The 20396-nt window shown below is 38.8% G+C and overlaps 1 protein-coding gene across 2 annotated transcripts in view; it reads right to left on the bottom strand.

Moving 5' to 3' along the window:
• Positions 1 to 3726: 3726 nt before the first annotated feature.
• The window catches only part of LOC124161519 (headcase protein), a 90069-nt gene continuing 73399 nt past the window's right edge, over positions 3727 to 20396 (bottom strand). Inside the window, exons 3-6 of one of the 2 annotated variants that reach the window (XM_046537871.1) lie at positions 16545 to 16733; positions 15519 to 15707; positions 6662 to 6868; positions 3727 to 6019 (exon numbers count right to left, since the gene is read on the bottom strand). In XM_046537871.1, the coding sequence (XP_046393827.1) occupies positions 6695 to 6868; positions 15519 to 15707; positions 16545 to 16733 (552 nt within the window). In that variant the 3' untranslated portion in view covers positions 3727 to 6019; positions 6662 to 6694. The remainder of the gene's footprint in view (positions 6020 to 6661; positions 6869 to 15518; positions 15708 to 16544; positions 16734 to 20396) is intronic. The other variant, XM_046537872.1, reaches the window with a different exon arrangement.

Below are 20396 nucleotides of genomic sequence, written 5' to 3'. Positions count from 1 at the left end.
TCGGGAGTTTTAACGATCAACATCAGACGATCAAATACATCCATGTCCTGGAAGTGGCAACCTATCCAGGAGGGACTTGAACCCACGACCTTCGCTGTGGTAGGCAAGGACTTATCTTTGCTGCCATCGAGGTCGACAAATGTCCTGAGGTCCCACAATGTGGGGAAAGGGACGTCTAGGTAAGGGATACATACCAATCCTAGGAGTGCCATACTGCAGGTGGAATAACTGGCAAATGCTGATCAAGTCAAATGATTCCCTCATTCATCGTACCACAATCCTAAGACAAGAAGGCATCCCACCCTTTCTCCCTTTCCCAAGCTACATATGCATGCTGCTCCTTCAGTTTGCTCATGGCCTGCCTTTTCCAAAGCTCTCTTCCTGAAGGATGTGCCCACGAGTAATACACTCGTACGAAGGTACCTTCAAGGCCCAGCAACTGACCTCATGTCTTCAATGTTCTTAGTCTCACTGATAAGAAATATCAAATGAGCTCTAGAATGGGGCCTAGAATTATAATTCCTAGAATGTTAATAATTCAGAAACTCACTTCGAACACCTAAGATTTCTGGAGAATTATTTGATAAAATATCCAATAACAAAGCAGCTCAGATTGAAAATTTCTCAGGGGAAGAATCGTTTGCTTTGACAGGGATTCAAGCTCAGATCCATTTAATTCATGCTAGGTTCTCCACCAATTCTAGCTGCCATAAGCTTTTTCCCATTTCCATTTCTTCTAGTTTTAGAGGCCAAGGTTTTGCCATGCTCAAGCAAATACCCTAGAATTCTAATTTCTGGTTTTAGCATCAGGACTGCAGTGCAGTGCATGCTGCCTTCTTCACATTGCACCTTGCCCTCAAAAGCAAACAACACTCCACAAAGAATGAAGACGCCCTGGGACTTCCAGCAGAGAACACCAGGCAAAAATTTGGGGACTCTTTGAGTATGAATCATAGTCGAGGCAAATAAGGCAGCATACATTAATTATGTTGAGTCTTTAGGATGACATTGTAAAAGCTGTAACGTAGACAGGGAACAAACACACTCCTTTATTGACAACCCTCAAGAATATATCTAAAGATACCAACATACGAATACTTTCCATCCGAGAACTTAATTTTGTCAAAGGTTCAGAGGCTAACACAAGACTCCTACGTCATGTTGCTTTTTCACTCACTCACTTGTCAGTTGAAGGAGGCCGGAACACTGTACTTTTTAATGACCATAGGCGTACCTGGGGGGTGGGGGGCACAGGGGCACATGCCCCCCCAAGACCCTTAAAAAATATGCAAGATTTTTAATATGGTCCCATTATCATTGCGTTCGTTTTGTATAACGAGGTATCCTTGTGCCCCCCCCTGAACAAAATCCTAGATACGGCCTTGCTTGTGCCCCTCCCAGAAATAAATCCTGGATCCGCCCCTGTTAATGACATAGCAATTTCACCTGTGCTCTCAGCAAGAGCCCAGCTAAGTGCCAATTCCTAAAGTGGACAACCCTCACTCCGCACGTTGTGGAGTTGAATGCATACACTCAAACCTTGAGTTACTCAAGTTTGGCGGTGCTGAACAACTCACTCGCTTCAAGTCCACAGTCAATTATCAACAATGAATGAATTCGGGCAACTTGGGAGTCAGCCTACAAGTTTTCTTTGCTCTCAAATCAATGGCTAGCTGGAGCATTCTGAAGTGGGGAAAGTGTGTGACGATATCTTGGGCTACAGGGCGAGTATGACTGTGCTTGAGGATTCAATGTTGCATGTGGCCATACTCAGCCTGAGGTTACCCATCACTCAGCCAGGGTTTGCACATTCCTTTGTCAAAAAAGTGGAATGGAAAATGACCTAGTGGCAGCCAACCGATTGCGGCCGAGCATACAAGTCATTTTGAAGGGCTCTGCTCACAGCACACAAAGCCACCAACAATTTAAGCTTCATATGCTTCCCAACCAGCAAACGATATCCATCGGGTATCAAAAAAAGGTTGATTTATCCTAAACACATTGTTATTACCTGATGATATTGAGACAATGTTACATAGATATCCTCTTTGCAACATCTACAATGAGTTGTAAAAATAATGTTGCATAGCTATACAAGTTGTATAATCCGTGATATTAAAAAATTGTTATTCATAACAGTATCTTTAGGTAGCATATGTTCTGTGTAGAATTGAAGAGCACAATTATTTTGTTTGTATGTCCAGGGATTACCAAAAGCCATAATAAGTTTTCCTATTATCTAATCATTAGATGTTCTGAAGATATCTAAGCGATGTAATTGTACTATGGACCTCCACGTCAACTGTTGGACATCCCTGCAACGTTGTGCATCCAGACATTATGTTGTTGGGACATCGACAGCTGCTTGGGCTGGCCTGCTCTGGTCTCTTCCCAAGCTATTCCCAGTGCAATGCAGACGTCATTTCTTGATTGGTCCTTACATCCCCTCCTTTCATTTCATGTGCCACACTTGACATCCATTTTACTCTTTGAGAAAAGAACATTCTAAGATGCTGACATAAAATATTAACTCTAGCATTTCCCCAAGTTTAACGAATAGCATAGGTTATTTTTAAACAGATAAGTGTCTTATGAGTTACAAGGAGTTAGCCTGATACCTAAACCTGGAGGACCAGGGTCTATTTTTGGAGTATCATTCTTCTAGACTGGTTACTTTCAAGAAAATGGATGACGAGAGAAAATCTGTACAGGAATAACACATTCAAGATTAAAATGGGAAGAGACTTATCGCAGGGATTAACCAAAAAATTTACGAGGCTGTCATAAGGCCACTACACTTTTTAATACATATACTTAGATCAATAGCTTAAACTGAGAAAATACAATGTAATTCCTTGAGGATACCTTTTGATGAAAGATCTACTAAAGCTATGCAGATGACCAAGATGCTGTAACACAAGATCATGAAGATATGGAATAAATGACAAGAGAATAATATCAGAAAACCAAAATTTGGGTCTGGATAACAGTTATGACAAAGCAAAATATATTTGTACTTGAGGAATACAGCAGGATCTAACTGTACAAGGAGGGCAACGAATAGGATACTGCAAAGAGTATTTATACATCTAGGGATGAAAATTTCAGAAAACAAAACGATTGAGTCTGGCATCAAGGATAGATGCTATAAAATAAAAAAGGCAATTTTACTTTCGAATAACTTACTATCGGACAAGGTCTAATGAAATTAAAATGGGAATATACAATAGCATGGTGAAAATCGCAGTAACTTAAAGGTGTGAAGAATGGCCACTTATGGAAAAATCAGAAATCTCACGACTGACCACGGAAATTGAATTCTGCGGAAGAGCAGATGGTGAATTAAATGATGGAAGAATAATAAGGAATTAAAGGAGGAACAGGGAAAGGAGGAATACAGGTGACAAGGTGATACAGGAACACAGCAGTAAAAGTTGTGTGGGCAATGAAAGGGAAGTGAAGGACTCCTGAAGTACACGTAGCAGAGTAACGAACGTTGAAGGAAAGGCAAGGGAGAGTGGAGAGCAGAGAGACATGAATGCGGTGAGAGGATTGGATGAAGAAGTGTGGAAAGGTTACGAGGCATGGAGATCTGGAATCCGAAGAACATGCATATTTGTTAAATGATTCATTTTGTATACATATTATGCATACATGAATTTTGGTTTGTTTGGCAGGTTCATGCTTATCTTTCATTAATGAAACATGGTAAATGAAATGATAAAATATGCTTACATCATTTTAATGATTCAATTCTACCAGTTTCATACAAACACAATACTCAAACATACATCAGTGTTTTAATGATGATATACCTGGTGAAAGATGTCAAACTTGGATTCAACAAGATAAAGCTAACTTATTACAAAACACTAGACTAACTAGCATTTGAAAACTAAAACTGATGATGCATATGAAATAAAATCATCCTTATTACAACCTTTAGGATGACAGAAATAAAAGATATTTGCAAAAAATGTAGCTTCTTCCAGAAACATCATCTTGTGGGTATTATATGAACATAAGAGATCAACCTCTGCAATGAATAAAGTCGCAGAAGACTGCCAATTAAGTACTACTCAAATGTAGAAAGTAATTGTGGCAGAATTGTGAGTAAAGTCTAAATGCCTAACCCTTAGTTTGCAGCTGTCAACATATGTAAATAAACTTCTTCCATTCTACATATTATCACAGGGAGAAATTGAATAAAATTGTTAACTATCAACACAATATCACACCCAGTCTTTTTTGCAAGCAATTTCCACTGATTCAGTTCCATTCAAAAAACATTTGGCTATTAAAAATAAACTCATACACCATCAGGGAATGGATCGTTTCAATGACAAAAATTCTGACCAATTATCAACTCTACCTCATCAAAGCAAAAAATCAGCATTATTTTCATCTACAAAAATATTTATCATTAATGACAGAATACTTATATCTAGTAACCTTTTTCAAATCCCCACCTGACCGTACAATTCCTCGTCAAAGAGCAACCATGAAAAAGCATCACATACTTTCATTCATTGATTTTAAAAAATCATAGAAATTATAAAACAAGGGACCTGAAAATGCACCTCTGCAAATGTCCCCTAAGAAAGCCTCAAAGTGAAGTTCAAAGGAACTTATGAATACAATTAACATGAACGGATATTCCAAAGACAAACATTTTCCTATGCTAGGCAACATGGGAGAAACATCCATTATTGCCTTCATTTGGCACACACATAATCATTACATGCTTTTTGTTCACTTTCCCTGGTAATGCATTACATTATTGGCAAAGAAGAAGGCTAAACACAGATATGAAATTCATCACCTCAAGTTAGCTGTAACTAGTCATCAGTATTGAAGGACTTGAGTCCCTTCCAGTAATAAACACATCGTGAATGCATTTATTTTGATGATTATTTTGATGATTATTATTTCCTAATAATTACTTGGGTATTGGAGCGATAACACATTTTCAGTGACGTGATATCCTAGCATAATGGTAAGGAGGTTTCTATTACGTAAGAACATTTGATGGTTGTACAAGTCTGATATAGTAAAGGAATTTTAAACCATCTACAATTATAAATGCTATATTTAATTCCTTTGCACTATTTTAATTTGCTACAGCAGTTTCAAAAAGTGATGTTATACGTGTGTTGTAAATTTTTGTGCAAAGAATGGTTATTCAAAATCATTCCATCGACATTTTTCCAATCACTGTCCATAATTCATTCTCAGCGCGCTCACACACACATATGTATGCAGTTTGGAAAAAATCATATAAAATGGTTGTGGACATTTCATTAATAAAAAAATGACCATGAAAAAGGTTCTTTAATATCAAAACAGACACATTGGTACCCAAAAACTGTTCAGTGAAAAAAATTTAGGCTACTTATGTATTAATAAAGGCATATATATTTTTATATATGACTTGTTTCGACTATAAAATTTGTTTCCTCTTCTAAGAGCTTAATTATAGGAGCACCACCTATATCTTTTTATGACAAAGAACCCAGTTGAATAGTAAAGCTGGCAAGTTACGACCCAACACAACAAGGAGATATATTGTTTCTTCTTAAACATTCTTTTTTTCGTATCTTAACAGTCAATTTTTTTTAATAAGGCTTCAATTACCAGGTACTAGCATGGGTAACATTTACTACTACTCATAACTCCAAAGAAAAATTGGAACAAAACTATGTAATGAGTCAAAAATATCAAGCACACCCATTAGTGCTAGAGGAAAGAATATCGGTAATACAAACATACATTGCTCTTGAGATGCCACCCGAGCAAGTGAGGTGTGGGAAAGGAAGAAACATATAAAGAGAAGTCCTCCAGCCACGGCGGTTGGATGGAATCTTTAGGCCTAAACACCAGAGGAGGGAGCACATGGCAATAGGCAGCGGCAGCAGCTTAGCAGATAGACCGATGCTGGTTTCCCGTCACATCCGTTGGAGAATGGTCCACAAGATTTGTACAAAGGTCACACCAACACAAATTAAATCATCCAAATGACCTGAAAGCAAATCATAACAGACAATAAACATCACTGCAGGCAGCCACCAAACTAAAATGTGGCTTGGTTTAAAATACCACTTTGGGCCAACACTGAATTAGCTTCTAACATTAAATTATTAGAAGACTTTAATTCAATTCTAATAGGGTTGCCCACCATTTAAGAAGAAAGCAAAAATAAAAATGCTCTAAATTAAAGTACGGAGTCTCAATTCACCATAATTCAAAGTTTTAAGTCCAGTGTCCCAATTGAATAAGATTGAATTTTAGCAAACTTTCCACTGATTTATTGCGAAGAATAAGCACCATCCTCAGGCGAATTAAATAAATATTCGATTGATGTACGATGATGATTCTCTGTGCTGTTTTAAATCGTTTTCTTTTGTTGAATTGAACATGCTTTCCTACCACATACACCTCACCTACTACATACACGTATACAGTTGAACATAGGAGAGGGCACGGGGGCACGTGCCCCCCCCCTAGACACTTAAAAAAATATGCAAGCTTTTTAATACGGTCCCGTTATCATTGCGTTCATTTTGTATTACGGGGTATCCTTTTGCCCCTCCCCCCCAGAAAGAAATCCTGGATATGTCCCAGCAGTTGAAGTGTCCCCCAGGTCAATGGCATGCATACTCACCACCAAATCCAAACGAACGGGTCGGGACGAGGTCTAAGGCCACCCGAGTGTCTCCTCGCCACCACGGCGAATGAAGCAGGTCGACAGTGGTTTGACAAAGTGCGTGTCGGGCATGCCGCAGTGCGGGCACACCACCTCGTGGCTGTAGTCGGAGAAGAAGGGGAGGCGCTGGTGTGGGTGGAGCACTGCCTTCTCGCACCCATTGCACTGCGGACAACACAACACAATCACCACTGACTCATACACATTTGGAAACAAAATACTAATTATGACGAAAACCAAAAAATAATATGTGCAATACATTTTTCCTTAAATGCTTTTATTTTAACAAACATTTATTTTTTCATCTTCCTTTTCAGGTACATATTCCAGGTTTTGGTCGACATTAATGTAGCTTGCCTTGAGCCAACCAATAGCTTTATTTTTTAAGCTTCTTCAGAACACTATTAACATTTATTATTGCCTTGTCAATAGTGAGCCTATGCTATGATAAACTTCAAAAATGAAGTGAAAGATTGGCCAAGACAAGTTTTCTTAATTTTGACCAAAATCTCAGAACTCACAGAGAAGAAAATTAATTTTCCTTACTCAAGGAAGGTAGGTATTTGGAGGTGATCAACTCACATCATTTGCATTTGCACAACAAGGGATGGGTGGAGAGAAACCCCACTTGGGCATTGGTCTGTTCTTGACAAAGGAACAGGCAGAACCACGGTTTAAAATCCCATCTGATGGATTTAGAGCAGTATGTACATGCCCTTCACAAAGCAATCAAGCAGGGATCGGAACGTCTCTCCAAAATCCACAGCACCACCAAAAGATGTGACACATAGGCCAACACTATAGACACCACACAGACTCAATCCACCTTCATACTCATTTCTGCATTGGGTTAGACAAAAGTTTAATTTGAAAAACACATTTTAATAGTTTTTATCACAGTTGTTACGAAAAAAAATACCTCTTTCTGAATGTGCCCCAACTAAGCAGATACTTTGGTAACCAATAGCTTGGAAACACATCACTCTTATGCAATGGATGCTGACTATGCTCGATGCACATATTTCATACAGAAAATGCTGTACATACATCTTTTTCATACAACTATTATCACTTTCATCAAGTCCAAGCATATAAGTAAGTCCTGGAGTGCCGTAGAAGTTTGTGCTTGGTAGCATTGCAATCTGCATTTCCACAGCATTACCAATACTCTGTACTCGTCAAAAACATCAGTTAGGGCATTTATTTTATATGGAGCGATATTAACAATGAATTAAGCGCATGTTTTATGACAGAAGATGTTCCCTGGCAAACAATGATTAATTCCAGTTGTACCACCAGATCTCAGTTGCCAATGCCACTCAACATGACAACAACCCTTCGAAATGGTGCCAACAGAGTCAACCCAAAACTGCCATTCCCCAGCACAAAAAAACTCTAAAAAACACACAAAAAAAACAACGTAGAAAGAAAAAGTACAGTTCAATTAGGCTTCCTATGTGCTACTTAGTGCAACACTAACATATGGTGGAGTGTGATAACAAAATATGTTCTATCGTTTTCAAAAGTATGTAGACACCCACGAGCCCCACTTAACTGATGTGGTAGGGTCGGTAAAACCTTGGAAGGTTGGCACATGAGGTAGCCTGCATCCCTCACCAGTACGCCAGCAATAGCCGACGAGGACGGACGCGGGGGCGACCGGGCTAGCGAGACAGGAGTCAAACGACAGGCTCAAATGCCCTAGTGGATAGGAAACTCACGTCCACGCTCATGTTGGGCCTTCGGTGTGTTTTCTTGCGAGCTCCGTGACGAGGATTTCCTCTCTTCAGATTCATATTTGAACTCACCGTGAACACGGAATGTGTCTGTGGCTCCGTAGCTGAGTAGGAATACTTCACACACATTTGATGCACTGAAGTTATGGGGGGGGGGGGGATTCGTATCTGAACTAATTGTATTTTTTTTATTTTGTGAAAGGTCAACTGATAACATCAACATAATAGATATAGTTTACCCGATAAAAAAATTAACACTGAATATTTTAAGCAAATAATTTTTTAACATAAATGACTCAATCTGCCTTAAAACATTTATTTCTATGCAAATTTATTCAAAGAGTGAAAATAAGCAGGGGAAGAGGCAGAGGTTGTAATTTGTCCTTGCTACTGTCAAATTTCCATTGATAAAAATCTCTACTCATATTATGACACACGCCAGATACACTCGTTGATGAAATCTTTATGATAGCCGTAGATCATGATGTTTGCAACTCAATCTATAACACTGATCAACCTAAAAATAATTTTTCCTGTTCTAGCCATGTTTTTGGCTGATCCTCTGGTATTTTTCGGGCTGATTCCGAAACTGGGCCCAGATGTTTTCTATCACGTTCCGTTTCTTATTAGGACAATCAGATTCAACGGGGATTCAAGGGAGTTTAAGTAAATAAATTGTGAGTTAAAATAATGTGAAAAATGGGTACTCACTCGTAATTTTCTCGCATATTTAGCTTCTGTCCTATCCCTTTTCAGTGTCCACCACTAATCTGATAACATGATGCTGAACTTTTGTTGGTGCCGTTCGTGCATCAGTAAAATATTCTGGTGGAAACACCTATCGTGTTGATCACTAACGGTGCCAAGGTTCATAGGAAAAAAATCCAGGTGTGAGCCAATGAAGTGATTTGTTTTGAATACGTAGAGCAGCCCATTTTTTGTGCAATTTAATTACATTAACCTCCAGATTGTGGTGATATTTAGCCATTCTCTTTCCTAGAAAACCTTCAAATGCATTTTTGAATGTCTTCCACGCGCTTTTTTTGTGGAACTCTTGTGGTCAAAATTACGAATCCTTCAGCGCTTCTTAAAAAAATCTATGGCCCAATAAAAATCCTTCTATTATCTGTTTTTCACTGATTTTAAGGACATTGGTTTCAAGTAAGCAAAACCTGCACCATTTTTGCATATATATTTTACACAATTTTTTAAAAAGCCCTAATTTAATACTTAGGGGTGGCAAAGTAATACTTTTAGGATCGTAAAATAGTTGAAAAGGACATTTTGGAAACCAGGAATGAGTGCTTAGGTTATAGCCAATCTTTTTTCAAGTAATGATTTTTTCTGTCTCCGCTATCCACGGATTCCGAAAAAATAGATCCTGCGAAACACAGCTCGCGCTCTTTCTTCACGACGTTATAAAATCTGGTGAATCGAAAAGACAAGTTGACGCACTATTTCTAGATTTTAAGAAAGCTTTCGACACTGTACCTCACAACAAACTTTTATACAAATTACAGTCATGCGGATTAAACGAAACAGTTGTAAACTGGATACGCGACTTTCTCAGAGATCGTAAACAAAGAGTAGTTCTTGACGGAATTAGCTCTGATGTTGTAAAAGTTACATCAGGTGTTCCACAAGGAAGCGTAATCGGCCCCCTGTTGTTCATTATATACATTAATGATCTCTGCTTCCGCATTAGCAGTAAAATAAGTTTATTTGCTGACGACGCTGTCATCTATCGCGAAATTAGTGATCACTCGGACTCTGAAATTCTATCATCGGACTTAAACAACGTTCATTTGTGGAGTCAAGAGTGGGGACTCGAACTTAATCTGAGCAAATGCATGACGGTACATTTCTTGCGGAATTCATCCAACACTAACAATGTTTATGCAGTTGATGGCATTAACATAAAGGCAACAGACGAAGTGAAGTACCTGGGAGTTACGATAACCTCGAACCTCACGTGGGGAACACATATAAAGAATATTTGCGGCATAGCCCTGAAGAAATTAGGATTCGTCAAGCGTATTGTGGGAAGATTTTCGGATGAGAAAGTAAAAGAAAGGTGCTATTTCGCTCTCGTCCGACCGCACCTTGAATATGCAGCGAGTGTATGGGATCCAGTGCAGAAAGACTTAATCCGCGAACTGAATAAGATACAAAGGAAGGCTGCGCGTTTCGTCAAAAACCGCTACGGGCGTACAGACAGTGTTACCCAGATGTTAAGCGAATTAGGCTGGGAGCCGTTGGAGACTCGGAGGCTGCGCGCTAGGCTTAGATTGCTTGAACAATTAAGAATGGATATCTTTAAGAGCGACACAAGGAACATAATCTTAGAGCCACACTATATTTGCAGGTCCGACAGAAGCGATAAATTAAGAGAGATTTTTTGCCGAACGGATAGATATGGGAATTCGTTTTTCCCCCGAACAATAAAGGACTTTAATAAACGCTTGTCCCAACCTCGTTAGAGCACTTCTTTTTTTTTTTTTTATAGCTGTAAACGGCTGGTGTCCTAACACCCCCTGCCACACGCCTTTTAGGCGGCTTGCAGGGTATTATGTAGATGTAGATGTAGATGTATCCCAATCGCAGAAGAAGCAATAATTTTTCGTGTATTCAAACTGTATGCCTAGTAAAAATGCAGCTACTTTTAATTTTCCACAAATTTTGCGTAGTGAAAAATTTACTGCACATTCGGGTAAGATTCTTTCATGTCAGTTCCATGAGCTAATGCTTTCGAGGGGAGTTAAATTCCATTATGTTAGAAAACAGCCTTTAAGCTGAAGTTAAAGATCTCAATCAACCTAATCATCTGCGTTGTATTCAAAACTAAGAGTAGCCACAACAAAGAGAACATCATTGCAAAAATTAAGATTGTTTTCATGGGAAAAATGATTTAAATTCGTCATTGAGAAATCTATGCATAGAAATTTTGGTACTTGGATCCAGCAAACTCCAACCCTTCAATTGTGATCTTAAAATCTCATTCTGCTTTTTAAACAAATTTTTAATTTGTGCAATAGATGACTTAAATCCTATTGCGTCATAGAATGAGGTCTATCAGATATGTTTGGTCCAAAAATTGGGTCTTTCGAGATTTCGAATCCATCATTCTCACATACTTTCTGAATATTCGCTAAGATTAAAATTTTGTGTGGTTCCAGCACTAGTAAATTTTTCAAGTGTGGGGCTGATTCTAGGTTGTTTGGATCTTTTACTGTTTGTTTTAACTTCAATATTTTCCTTTAATTTATGTTTCACAAAAATAGTAGTCAGAAATATGATCCTTAGCTTCCCGCCAAATCATGAGGACGGAAAAATTCATATGAGGTTTTCCATCAGTCCAACCAGTGAGAAGCCTTTCACACCTGCTACATATCACAGAAGACTCTGATCCTGTATCCAGGTCACCCAACGGACAGTTAAAAAAAAAGTCTAAAACACTGTCTCAAAAAGGTAATACAGTGAGTCCTCGTTTAACGTTGTTGATTCGTTCCTGAAAAACTCGACGTTAAGCGAAACAACGTTAAATGATGCAGTGTTTCCCATAAGAAACAATGTAAAAAATTTAAATTGGTTCCTAACAATCCATTCCTTCGTAAAGAATCCAGAATTTCCCAGGCGAGAATCCAAGGAGGCCAATTATCGGAGCCGTAACTTTAAGCAGACTTCGTGACCAATCGGGAGACACCTGAATCAGGCCAAAAGGAAAAAAAAATCTGAGTCTGACACTCATAAGCACGAGGATGAAGGGCGAGTCAATTTTCGTGATGATAGGAATTCTTTGACCTGGCGGAAATCACGAGAAACATTCACTACCGATTATTCACTTCAGCATGGTAACGATTCATTCGAAACAAAACGAATTTTCATAACGAAAAGGTTGGGAAGAAGGCATTATTAAATGAAATATAAAAACTAAAAAGAAAGTATTTTAATGGCGAAACATCGATATTTTCAGTAACAGAAGAAATTTTAATTGTAAAAACTCGACCTGCAAACCTAAAACTCGACCAATCTCTCCAGCAGTTGCACCTTCTTCAATTCTTTTAATAATACCAAGTTTTTGTTCTAATATCGCCGTTTTTTCTTCACGTCTGAGGAACCACCAGGATAGCCACCCTTCTTCGTGGACATTTTTTTCGGTTGGCATCAGAAAAATATACGGATAATGGGTAAATGAGGCGATAATTATTCGCTCAGATACATATTTAACATACGCTACCCACGCCAACCTTTTCTGCCGAACAAAAATTACCAATCGCATTAATATAGTAATATTTACTATACATCAGATGCGCTTGCGTCCTCTTCGCCATTCATTTTTTTTTCGTCGCCCATAATTTGAACAACGTTATCGCAAAGCAATAACGACGTTAAATGATCAAGGGTTTCAATTTTAGGACAACGTTATCGTGAAACAACGTTAAACGGGACGACGTTAAACGAGGACACACTGTATTCCTCCTCTTAGCCTTGAAAGTAATTTCATCGCACATGTAACAAAAGTCATCGTGGTAGTTAACGCTCTGTTTAGGCCCATTCGCCCTTTTAAAAATGTCTGCCAAAAAAAAGTATGGCTTATAAATTTTTTTCAAATGGTGTTTTGTGATTGTCTACATGTAGGGAACCAATGATGAAAAATTCAGGATAATTAAAAATTCTGAGCAAAATTGCGTCAGTGATTTGAAAGGGATTGACCCCACGATGAAAGCTAAGACACTTCACAACGATTACAATGTAATAAGCTGAAATTTCCTGCGAGCAACAAAATTCTCAAATCGTCTGCAGATGAAAAACACACGTCTTTACGCGCCGACAGTCACATACTTATTTGGAGTGGAAGCTAATTATGCATTGCATCGAAAAAAAACGATAGGTTACTGCAAGTTAATTATATATTTTGTTGGGACAGGAAGGCATGCCATCATAGGACAACATGTTATGACAGGAAATTATTATTTTTACCTGTTCATGCTATTATGATATATAAATGAAATAAATTACTACTTTTGTAAAAGAAAAAACATACATTCAGCTGTCCCAATGAAACTAGACGTGATGGAAATAATCCAAGCCCAGATTCCGAATCAGGAAAAAATACGACTAAGATCATCCAACGACGTCTCCAGGACAAAATCTTTGTTCACCAGCATGGGAAGTTATGTAATAAAAGCACCAACGCTTTGCTTCCAATAGGAGTGCGAAATACAAATATCTCCAAGGATTAAGTTGAAGTAAATTGGTACATGAAATCTTTCCCCCTTAAAAAAGGACGAAGGGGCGGCCTGGGATGATTGTGTGACCTCGGCTGGGGCCCATGATAGGGGGTCCTCCACCGGAAGATTTTGGGATTTTGACGCTATTCTGGCTCTTAAGATTTAGATTAAAGTTAATGAAGAGTAGCAATTTCGTAAATAAAAATACTAAGAAAAATGAAAATTAAATAGCTTAAAAATTTAGGTAGGTGTGATTGTTCTATTATCTATTTAGAATATTTGTACCTTAAAACCGCACTGAAATCTAAAAACCCTCCAAAATAACTTTCGAATAACCTTTACAGAAAGCATAAGGTTCTCTTTTATCTTCTAAAACCTTTACTTCATTATTTTTTACAAACTTTGTATGCTGATTAAGCTGTAAACAAAAAATAATCAAAGCTAAGAATTTTATAATTGTTAAAAATAATTTGGTTCAAGTAATCTGAGTTTTTTATTACACCTTTCATATACACTTCGAGATAGACGCGAGCGTTGTGGGGGCCCTATAACATCGGGGGCCTCGGAGATAGCCGACCAACCAACCTGACCACACCACACTGATCAGACAACAATAAATAATTATAAATTTATGACTGGATGGATATCATCCATTTCTTCAACGGACAGTAGCAAGGACAAATTACAACCTCTGCCTCTTCCCCTGCTTATTTCCACTCTTTGAATAAATTTGCATAGAAATAAATGTGTTAAGGCAGATTGAGTCATTATTTTTAAAAAATTAATCGCTAAAAAAATTTGGTGTTAATTTTTTTTTTTGAGTCAACTATATCTATAATGTTGATGTTATCAATTGACCTTTCACAAAATAAATAACAATTTTCTCAGATTCGAATCCCCCCCATAACTTCAGTGCATCAAATGCACGTGAAGTAATCCTACTCAGCTAAGAGGCCACATACACATTCCGTGTTCACGCTGAGTCTAAATAGGAATCTAAAGAGAGGAACAACCTCGCCACGGAGCCCAAATGAAAAATCTCCAGATGGCCAAAACGTGTGCGTGGACGTGAGTTTCCTCAGTGTATTCCATCCACTTGGGCTATTGCACCTGTCGTTTGACTCCTGTCTCGCTATCCCGATCGCCCCCGCGTCCGTCCTCGTCAGCTATTGCTGGCATACTGGTGAGAGATGCAGGCTACCTCATGTGCCAACCTTCCAAGGTTTTACCGACCCTACCACATCAGTTAAGTGGGGCTCGTGGGTGTCTACATACTTTTGAAAACGATAGTATCTATTATGGCCTCTCCCAACGGCTCTTGCATTGGCTTTTGGCATGGAAACGCATCCATCTCCAAGATCAGAAGGTTGACTTAACTCTAATACATTCACAGGCACAATACAATATACAGCCAGACATTTAAGATTGAAATGAATGATTTTGATGCTTGCCTCCGAGTGATTTCCAAGGGTTCAAAGCCACAATGAGAGGGAAAATTCAATCTTGAATTTTAGTGCATTGTTCAAGGGGATGAGACACTTGTCAGGCCATGATGGAGACACTTTCTGGGTCTGGTTGAACAAGATCAATTAATTCAACCATTCTGTGAGAACCAATTATTTCCATGTTTTACTCAATGCCAAACACAGTGGCGGGTACACATTTAGTGAAGTAAATTCTCCTTTTATCAAAACCTTATTATTTGAGCAAAATACATTACAAAGCATCACTTTCAACCAAAATTCACAATTATTTCAACCAAAACCCTTGCGAAAGTTTCACAACACCCACTTTTGGATTCACTAACTATTGGCAAAGCGAAGAATAAATAAGAGAATGCACACATACACATACCTTGAGCCTGTTGGCGCAGCAAGGGGTGGCCGCAAAGATGTCATACGAGTACATGGTCCCAAGGATGAGGGACGAGCCGTCCCACGCCATATTGCAGTGGCGACAGCGTAACGGAGGCCAGCTCCCCTCCAGACAGCCCATGCACACCGCGCTCAGGTACTGCGTCAAACCCTCAACACGCACCTGAGCACAACACAAAAAGGCACAATGTGACAACTTGAATACCACATGTGTCGCTGGGCAAAACCCCACATTCACAGGATGGGTTTGCATTCCAGGAATGAAGTGAAACAAAAATGGAGTGACTCAATTGTGGAGAAGGAATTGCCATATATTCTGGCGTATAAGACAACCTCCAATTTCTCTAGTTAAAATATACATTTTGGGCTATGCTCACCACATGGCTTTTAGATTATTACTGCCTGAACAGCACTGCCCTTACTGCTTTCAAATGGTCACTAAATATGGCACAGATACAAGAGTGGCAGTTTTTGCGCACTCCTCACCGTGAGTTCTGTAGTCCAATAGGAAATTTTGAAAACCAGAATACACCAGATACGTCAATATACAATAGGTATTTTTCAAGACAATAGAATAGCGCAGTTCCACCAATCAGGTAAATTACAGGTTGATGATGTCCTTCAATTCATTTTAGTTACTCATCTCATGCCCTTCACCTTGAATTGAAGTGCCCTCCAGTTAAGGGACTGCCATGGCTCCTAATTTATGCATTAATGTCCCCCATTTGAGTTATAAATTGATTATTATCAATAGATCACATATTATGAAAAGGGAGAGAAAAACAGAAATCAATGATTCCACGTTTAATTATACTATTCTTCTATCTGGTTTTAATTAATGACATGAATTCTCTCTTTGAAGGATAAATAGTAGAAGTATGTACGTACAAAGTATCCTGGGTGCAGATAACAGACGCTAAGAATGAGAGAAGTGCACATGTGCCTTGGTGCACACAGAGACTTGGCATTTTAAAGAAAAGGGAAAAGTCTGTCAACGCACCTGGAGGCAGGATGGGCCGTGGCAGCGTGGACTGAGGAAGAAGGTGCCGTCGAGCAGTGGATAACGGTCAAAGACGGGCATCGGAGCGTGGCAGAGGAGGCACGTCACCTTGGACATGTGTTGCGCAGCCAGCGTGGACAGAATGAAGCAACGCGTGTCGTCATTCCCATGGTTACCCTCATCCTCCATCTGCAAATAAGGAAAACAAATGAATCGCACACGTACAAAACATGCTTTGTAGAGAGAGCGCAATGGCATCCTGCAAAGGCGTCGCTGCCAAGGTGACAAACCCCACTGTCCACACTGGCAATTCAACTTGTGTTCAGGAGAGCCAAGAAGATTTTGAGAGCATGCAAATAACAAAAGTATCTCGATTGAGACGTAAGAAGCACTTTTCCACCTTTTTATACACCACTCAAGGCCAATTTCAATATTAGATCATGGTAAGGTGGGAGTGGGAAGTTTTTACAATGAATAAATTATTGTCATAAAGTAAAGTATACTACAACATAGATGGAGCATTTTGCTAACTATCCAGCCCTGTCTCAGCCCTCCCTTCACGGACTTCCCTCTTCAGTTGCTTCACGCAATAAGGCCTACTCCCTTTCACTCTATTCATAAATCCTATCCTCTCCCTTGGCATTGCTCCCTTGTGGTCCAGCCATTGAAGCCAAATATCAGCTGAAACATCAGAATTCTGTGAAATTAAACCCATTGACATCAAATTAAGTACATTTTGTGAGAACATGTCAACAAAAAATAGTGACGCAGGGCCCATTGACACTCCCATGCTGGGGATGGTATTGATTAGAAAATTAGATTGAATACAAAATTTTAAGCAAGAAGTGTACAATGACTTATTTTGATAAATCAATACTCAATGACTCTAAAATGATTAATTTTGGGATTTACAAATTAGATAGTAAGGAAAGTGTAATGGAGAAAAATAGGACAACGACTCAATTGTAATGAAGGAAATACCTTATATTCTGGTGCTTAAGACAATCTCTAATTTTTACAGTTATTCAAGATTGATCGATCATGAATTAGTATGGAAAAAATCCACATATTTTCAAACAATTATTAATGAATAACCCAAAAACTATGTGTATTATCAAAAAAGTATAGTGAACAAAAATGCAGCTTATAAAAAGATAAACTTTTTTAGACATGATCAATGTGGATTACAAAGAGAGATATGGTAGGTGCAAGGGAACTTTTTTATGAAGAGCCGGTTTGATATTTTCTACATCAAAAAATGGAAAAAGGAATGGGTATGATGACCTCATACAGCTTGAAAAGACCTAATAGACCTTAAATTAAATCAATTCCAGTGAATTGAAGGAGATGATGAAAAATGAAAAAAATACTTGTTCCAAAAAAAATGTCATAACTTCATTTTAAGATAAATAGGTTAATTTTTAACTATCGTATCCGACAAAAAAGGATTAAAAATATATATTCAAGAACTACAAGATCATGTACGTACATGAAATCCTTCAAGTCCTTCGAATTTTAAAGGCCGAGAGACTTGAGGCAGGTATTCCTTTCGATAAAATTCAAGCGGCATTCAAACTCTGCTATTATTTATGCTATAGAAACAAAAAATAAAAAGAATTTTATCCAAAAGTTACATATTCATAATTCACTTTTACGAGTCTTTCATAGTTTTAGAATTATTAGTTAAACTATTGCGTAATTTATTATGTATGTGAGAACTATAAAGGACATGTTTTCGGCTATCATCGTAATTTATTGTAAAAAAATACGCATTCAAATCCGCTCAAACTTTGTAATCATATAGAAAGCGCTAAAATAAAAAATTAATTGTGAACGATATAAAAAAGGACTAATTTTACTTAGGAAGGAGAGATTACTGCTTTATGCTGATCCATTTTCCTTTAAACGTGTGAGCGACCCATCTGTTTTTAACGATAAATCCTTCTAAGGTTCTTTAAAGACTGAATTCAGTTTTACCCCAATTCAATTCCACCGCAGCCATTCGAAAGGTATTTTCATGCATTACACAGAACTTGTTACTTGGTCATAATAGGTACCCCCGTGAAAACAGTCCTTTTTCCGTTTTCCAGTCGAGCGATCAGCAAAAGAATCATTTAATTCAGTCCATCTGCCATTCATCCATGCCTGTATTCCAGACGGACCATCACTCGAAAAACGATTATATTTATTTTTTTATAACCTAAATTTATTTCCTTACACTTCTTTTTGATAACACGTATATTTTTTGAGTTATTCGATTAAAAACGCTCAAAAAATTAGTTAATATCCATCATAACTTCGAATTATCAATCGCGAATAACTCGAACAGTATTGATAAAAAAAAACTCATCTTACACTTTTCGCTTAAACTTTGGTCCTCGATTATTCTCTGGGGTTATTTTGCAGTAAAGAATGTCCTCCCCCCGAGAAGGGTTGGAAACCACCGCCAGGTCAGAAGGAAGCATCCCGGCGATCGGCCCGCTTTCATTGTTGTATGCATGCGCGAATTATTTATTATTCTACCGATTAAAGTAGGTTTCCATTACGTACTTAAGATGTATTCTGAGATTCTCCCCTTCCTTAAATCACTCCCGACTTCAATTCACAATAAGGCCTACTCCCTTTCATTCCATCTAAAAATCCTATCGTCTACCTTCCTCTCCCTCGATAAACCAACATTATTCCTTCTGACACTGTCTTCAACACCCCTCCCCGCTAAGTACTCCCTCCATCCATACCTTCTGTCTCCTCCGTTCCTCATCTAAAAGCTGCCTCTCCTCCCCAACCATGTACAGCACTTCGTCGTTCCTCCTCCTCTCCGTCCACTTCACCTTCTCCATTCTTCTTCACACCCACATCTCAAACTCCTCCAATCTTCTCTCGTCTTCTTTCCTCAATGTCCACGTTTCCGCGCCGTAAAGCGCTACACCCCAAATCAAAATCTTCAGCGACCTTTCCTTTAAGCTATTTCATAATGATCCTCCCATAAGCTCCTTCCTGTTCATGATCGCCGCCTTCACTAACGCAATTAACTTCCTGGTAACCTTACTGCCGCATCCATTTTCCTCTCCCCAAATAGCTGAATTACACATTCTTTGAATGCGCACAAAATGTCGAGTAAATCGGTTTCGTTGCAAAGACATCGGAGGTGAATAACTTCAATAAAATTCACTAACTCTTGATCTACTTTGTGGTATTCCATTTTAAGTTTTCCTGGATATCAGAAAATTACTTATGCCACTTATGTAAATAGGTGGTATAAGTAATTGTCTGATATCAACGAATAACTTCAATGCCCGGACTATCACCTAACATTCTTGCCTCAAACACGGATTTAAGCATCGCTTTCCTCGCGGTACTCGCTCCACCCAAACCATCCGTATATCATCCACTAGTACAAGTACTTTAAGAGAAGTAGCACTGCTTTATAATTTGCAAACGTTTCCTCACCTCTCCCCCTCGCCACTTTCTCACCCCTAGTGGGAACACCCATCCACCTCCCTTCGCCCATTCTGCCCCCCCCCCCCCCACGTACACTCTGCCTCTCGCCTGCGGATAAGCCCACCACGATCACGCCATGGATTAATGGCTCAACGAGAGAAAGAGAGAGAGAGAGTGCCGCTGATATTGTTGCTGTAACGACGACACGCGTCGCGTTCGAATAAATACAGTGGAAATATTGAAAAGTTCCATTTGACTGATATTATATAAAAACTTCCACCACGCCGTACCGCACTTCATACATGACGCTATAAATGCTCCACCCCTGGTCCCGATCCAAAATTGCTTCACAGCGGTGATCTTACAGGAACTAGTGCGTCAAAGTGCCTAAGCCCATGCCCTAATTTTCTC

This window comes from Ischnura elegans, chromosome 6 (assembly GCF_921293095.1).
Source record: "Ischnura elegans chromosome 6, ioIscEleg1.1, whole genome shotgun sequence".
Taxonomy (NCBI): domain Eukaryota; kingdom Metazoa; phylum Arthropoda; class Insecta; order Odonata; family Coenagrionidae; genus Ischnura; species Ischnura elegans.
This window is presented reverse-complemented; position numbering and strand designations above follow the sequence as displayed.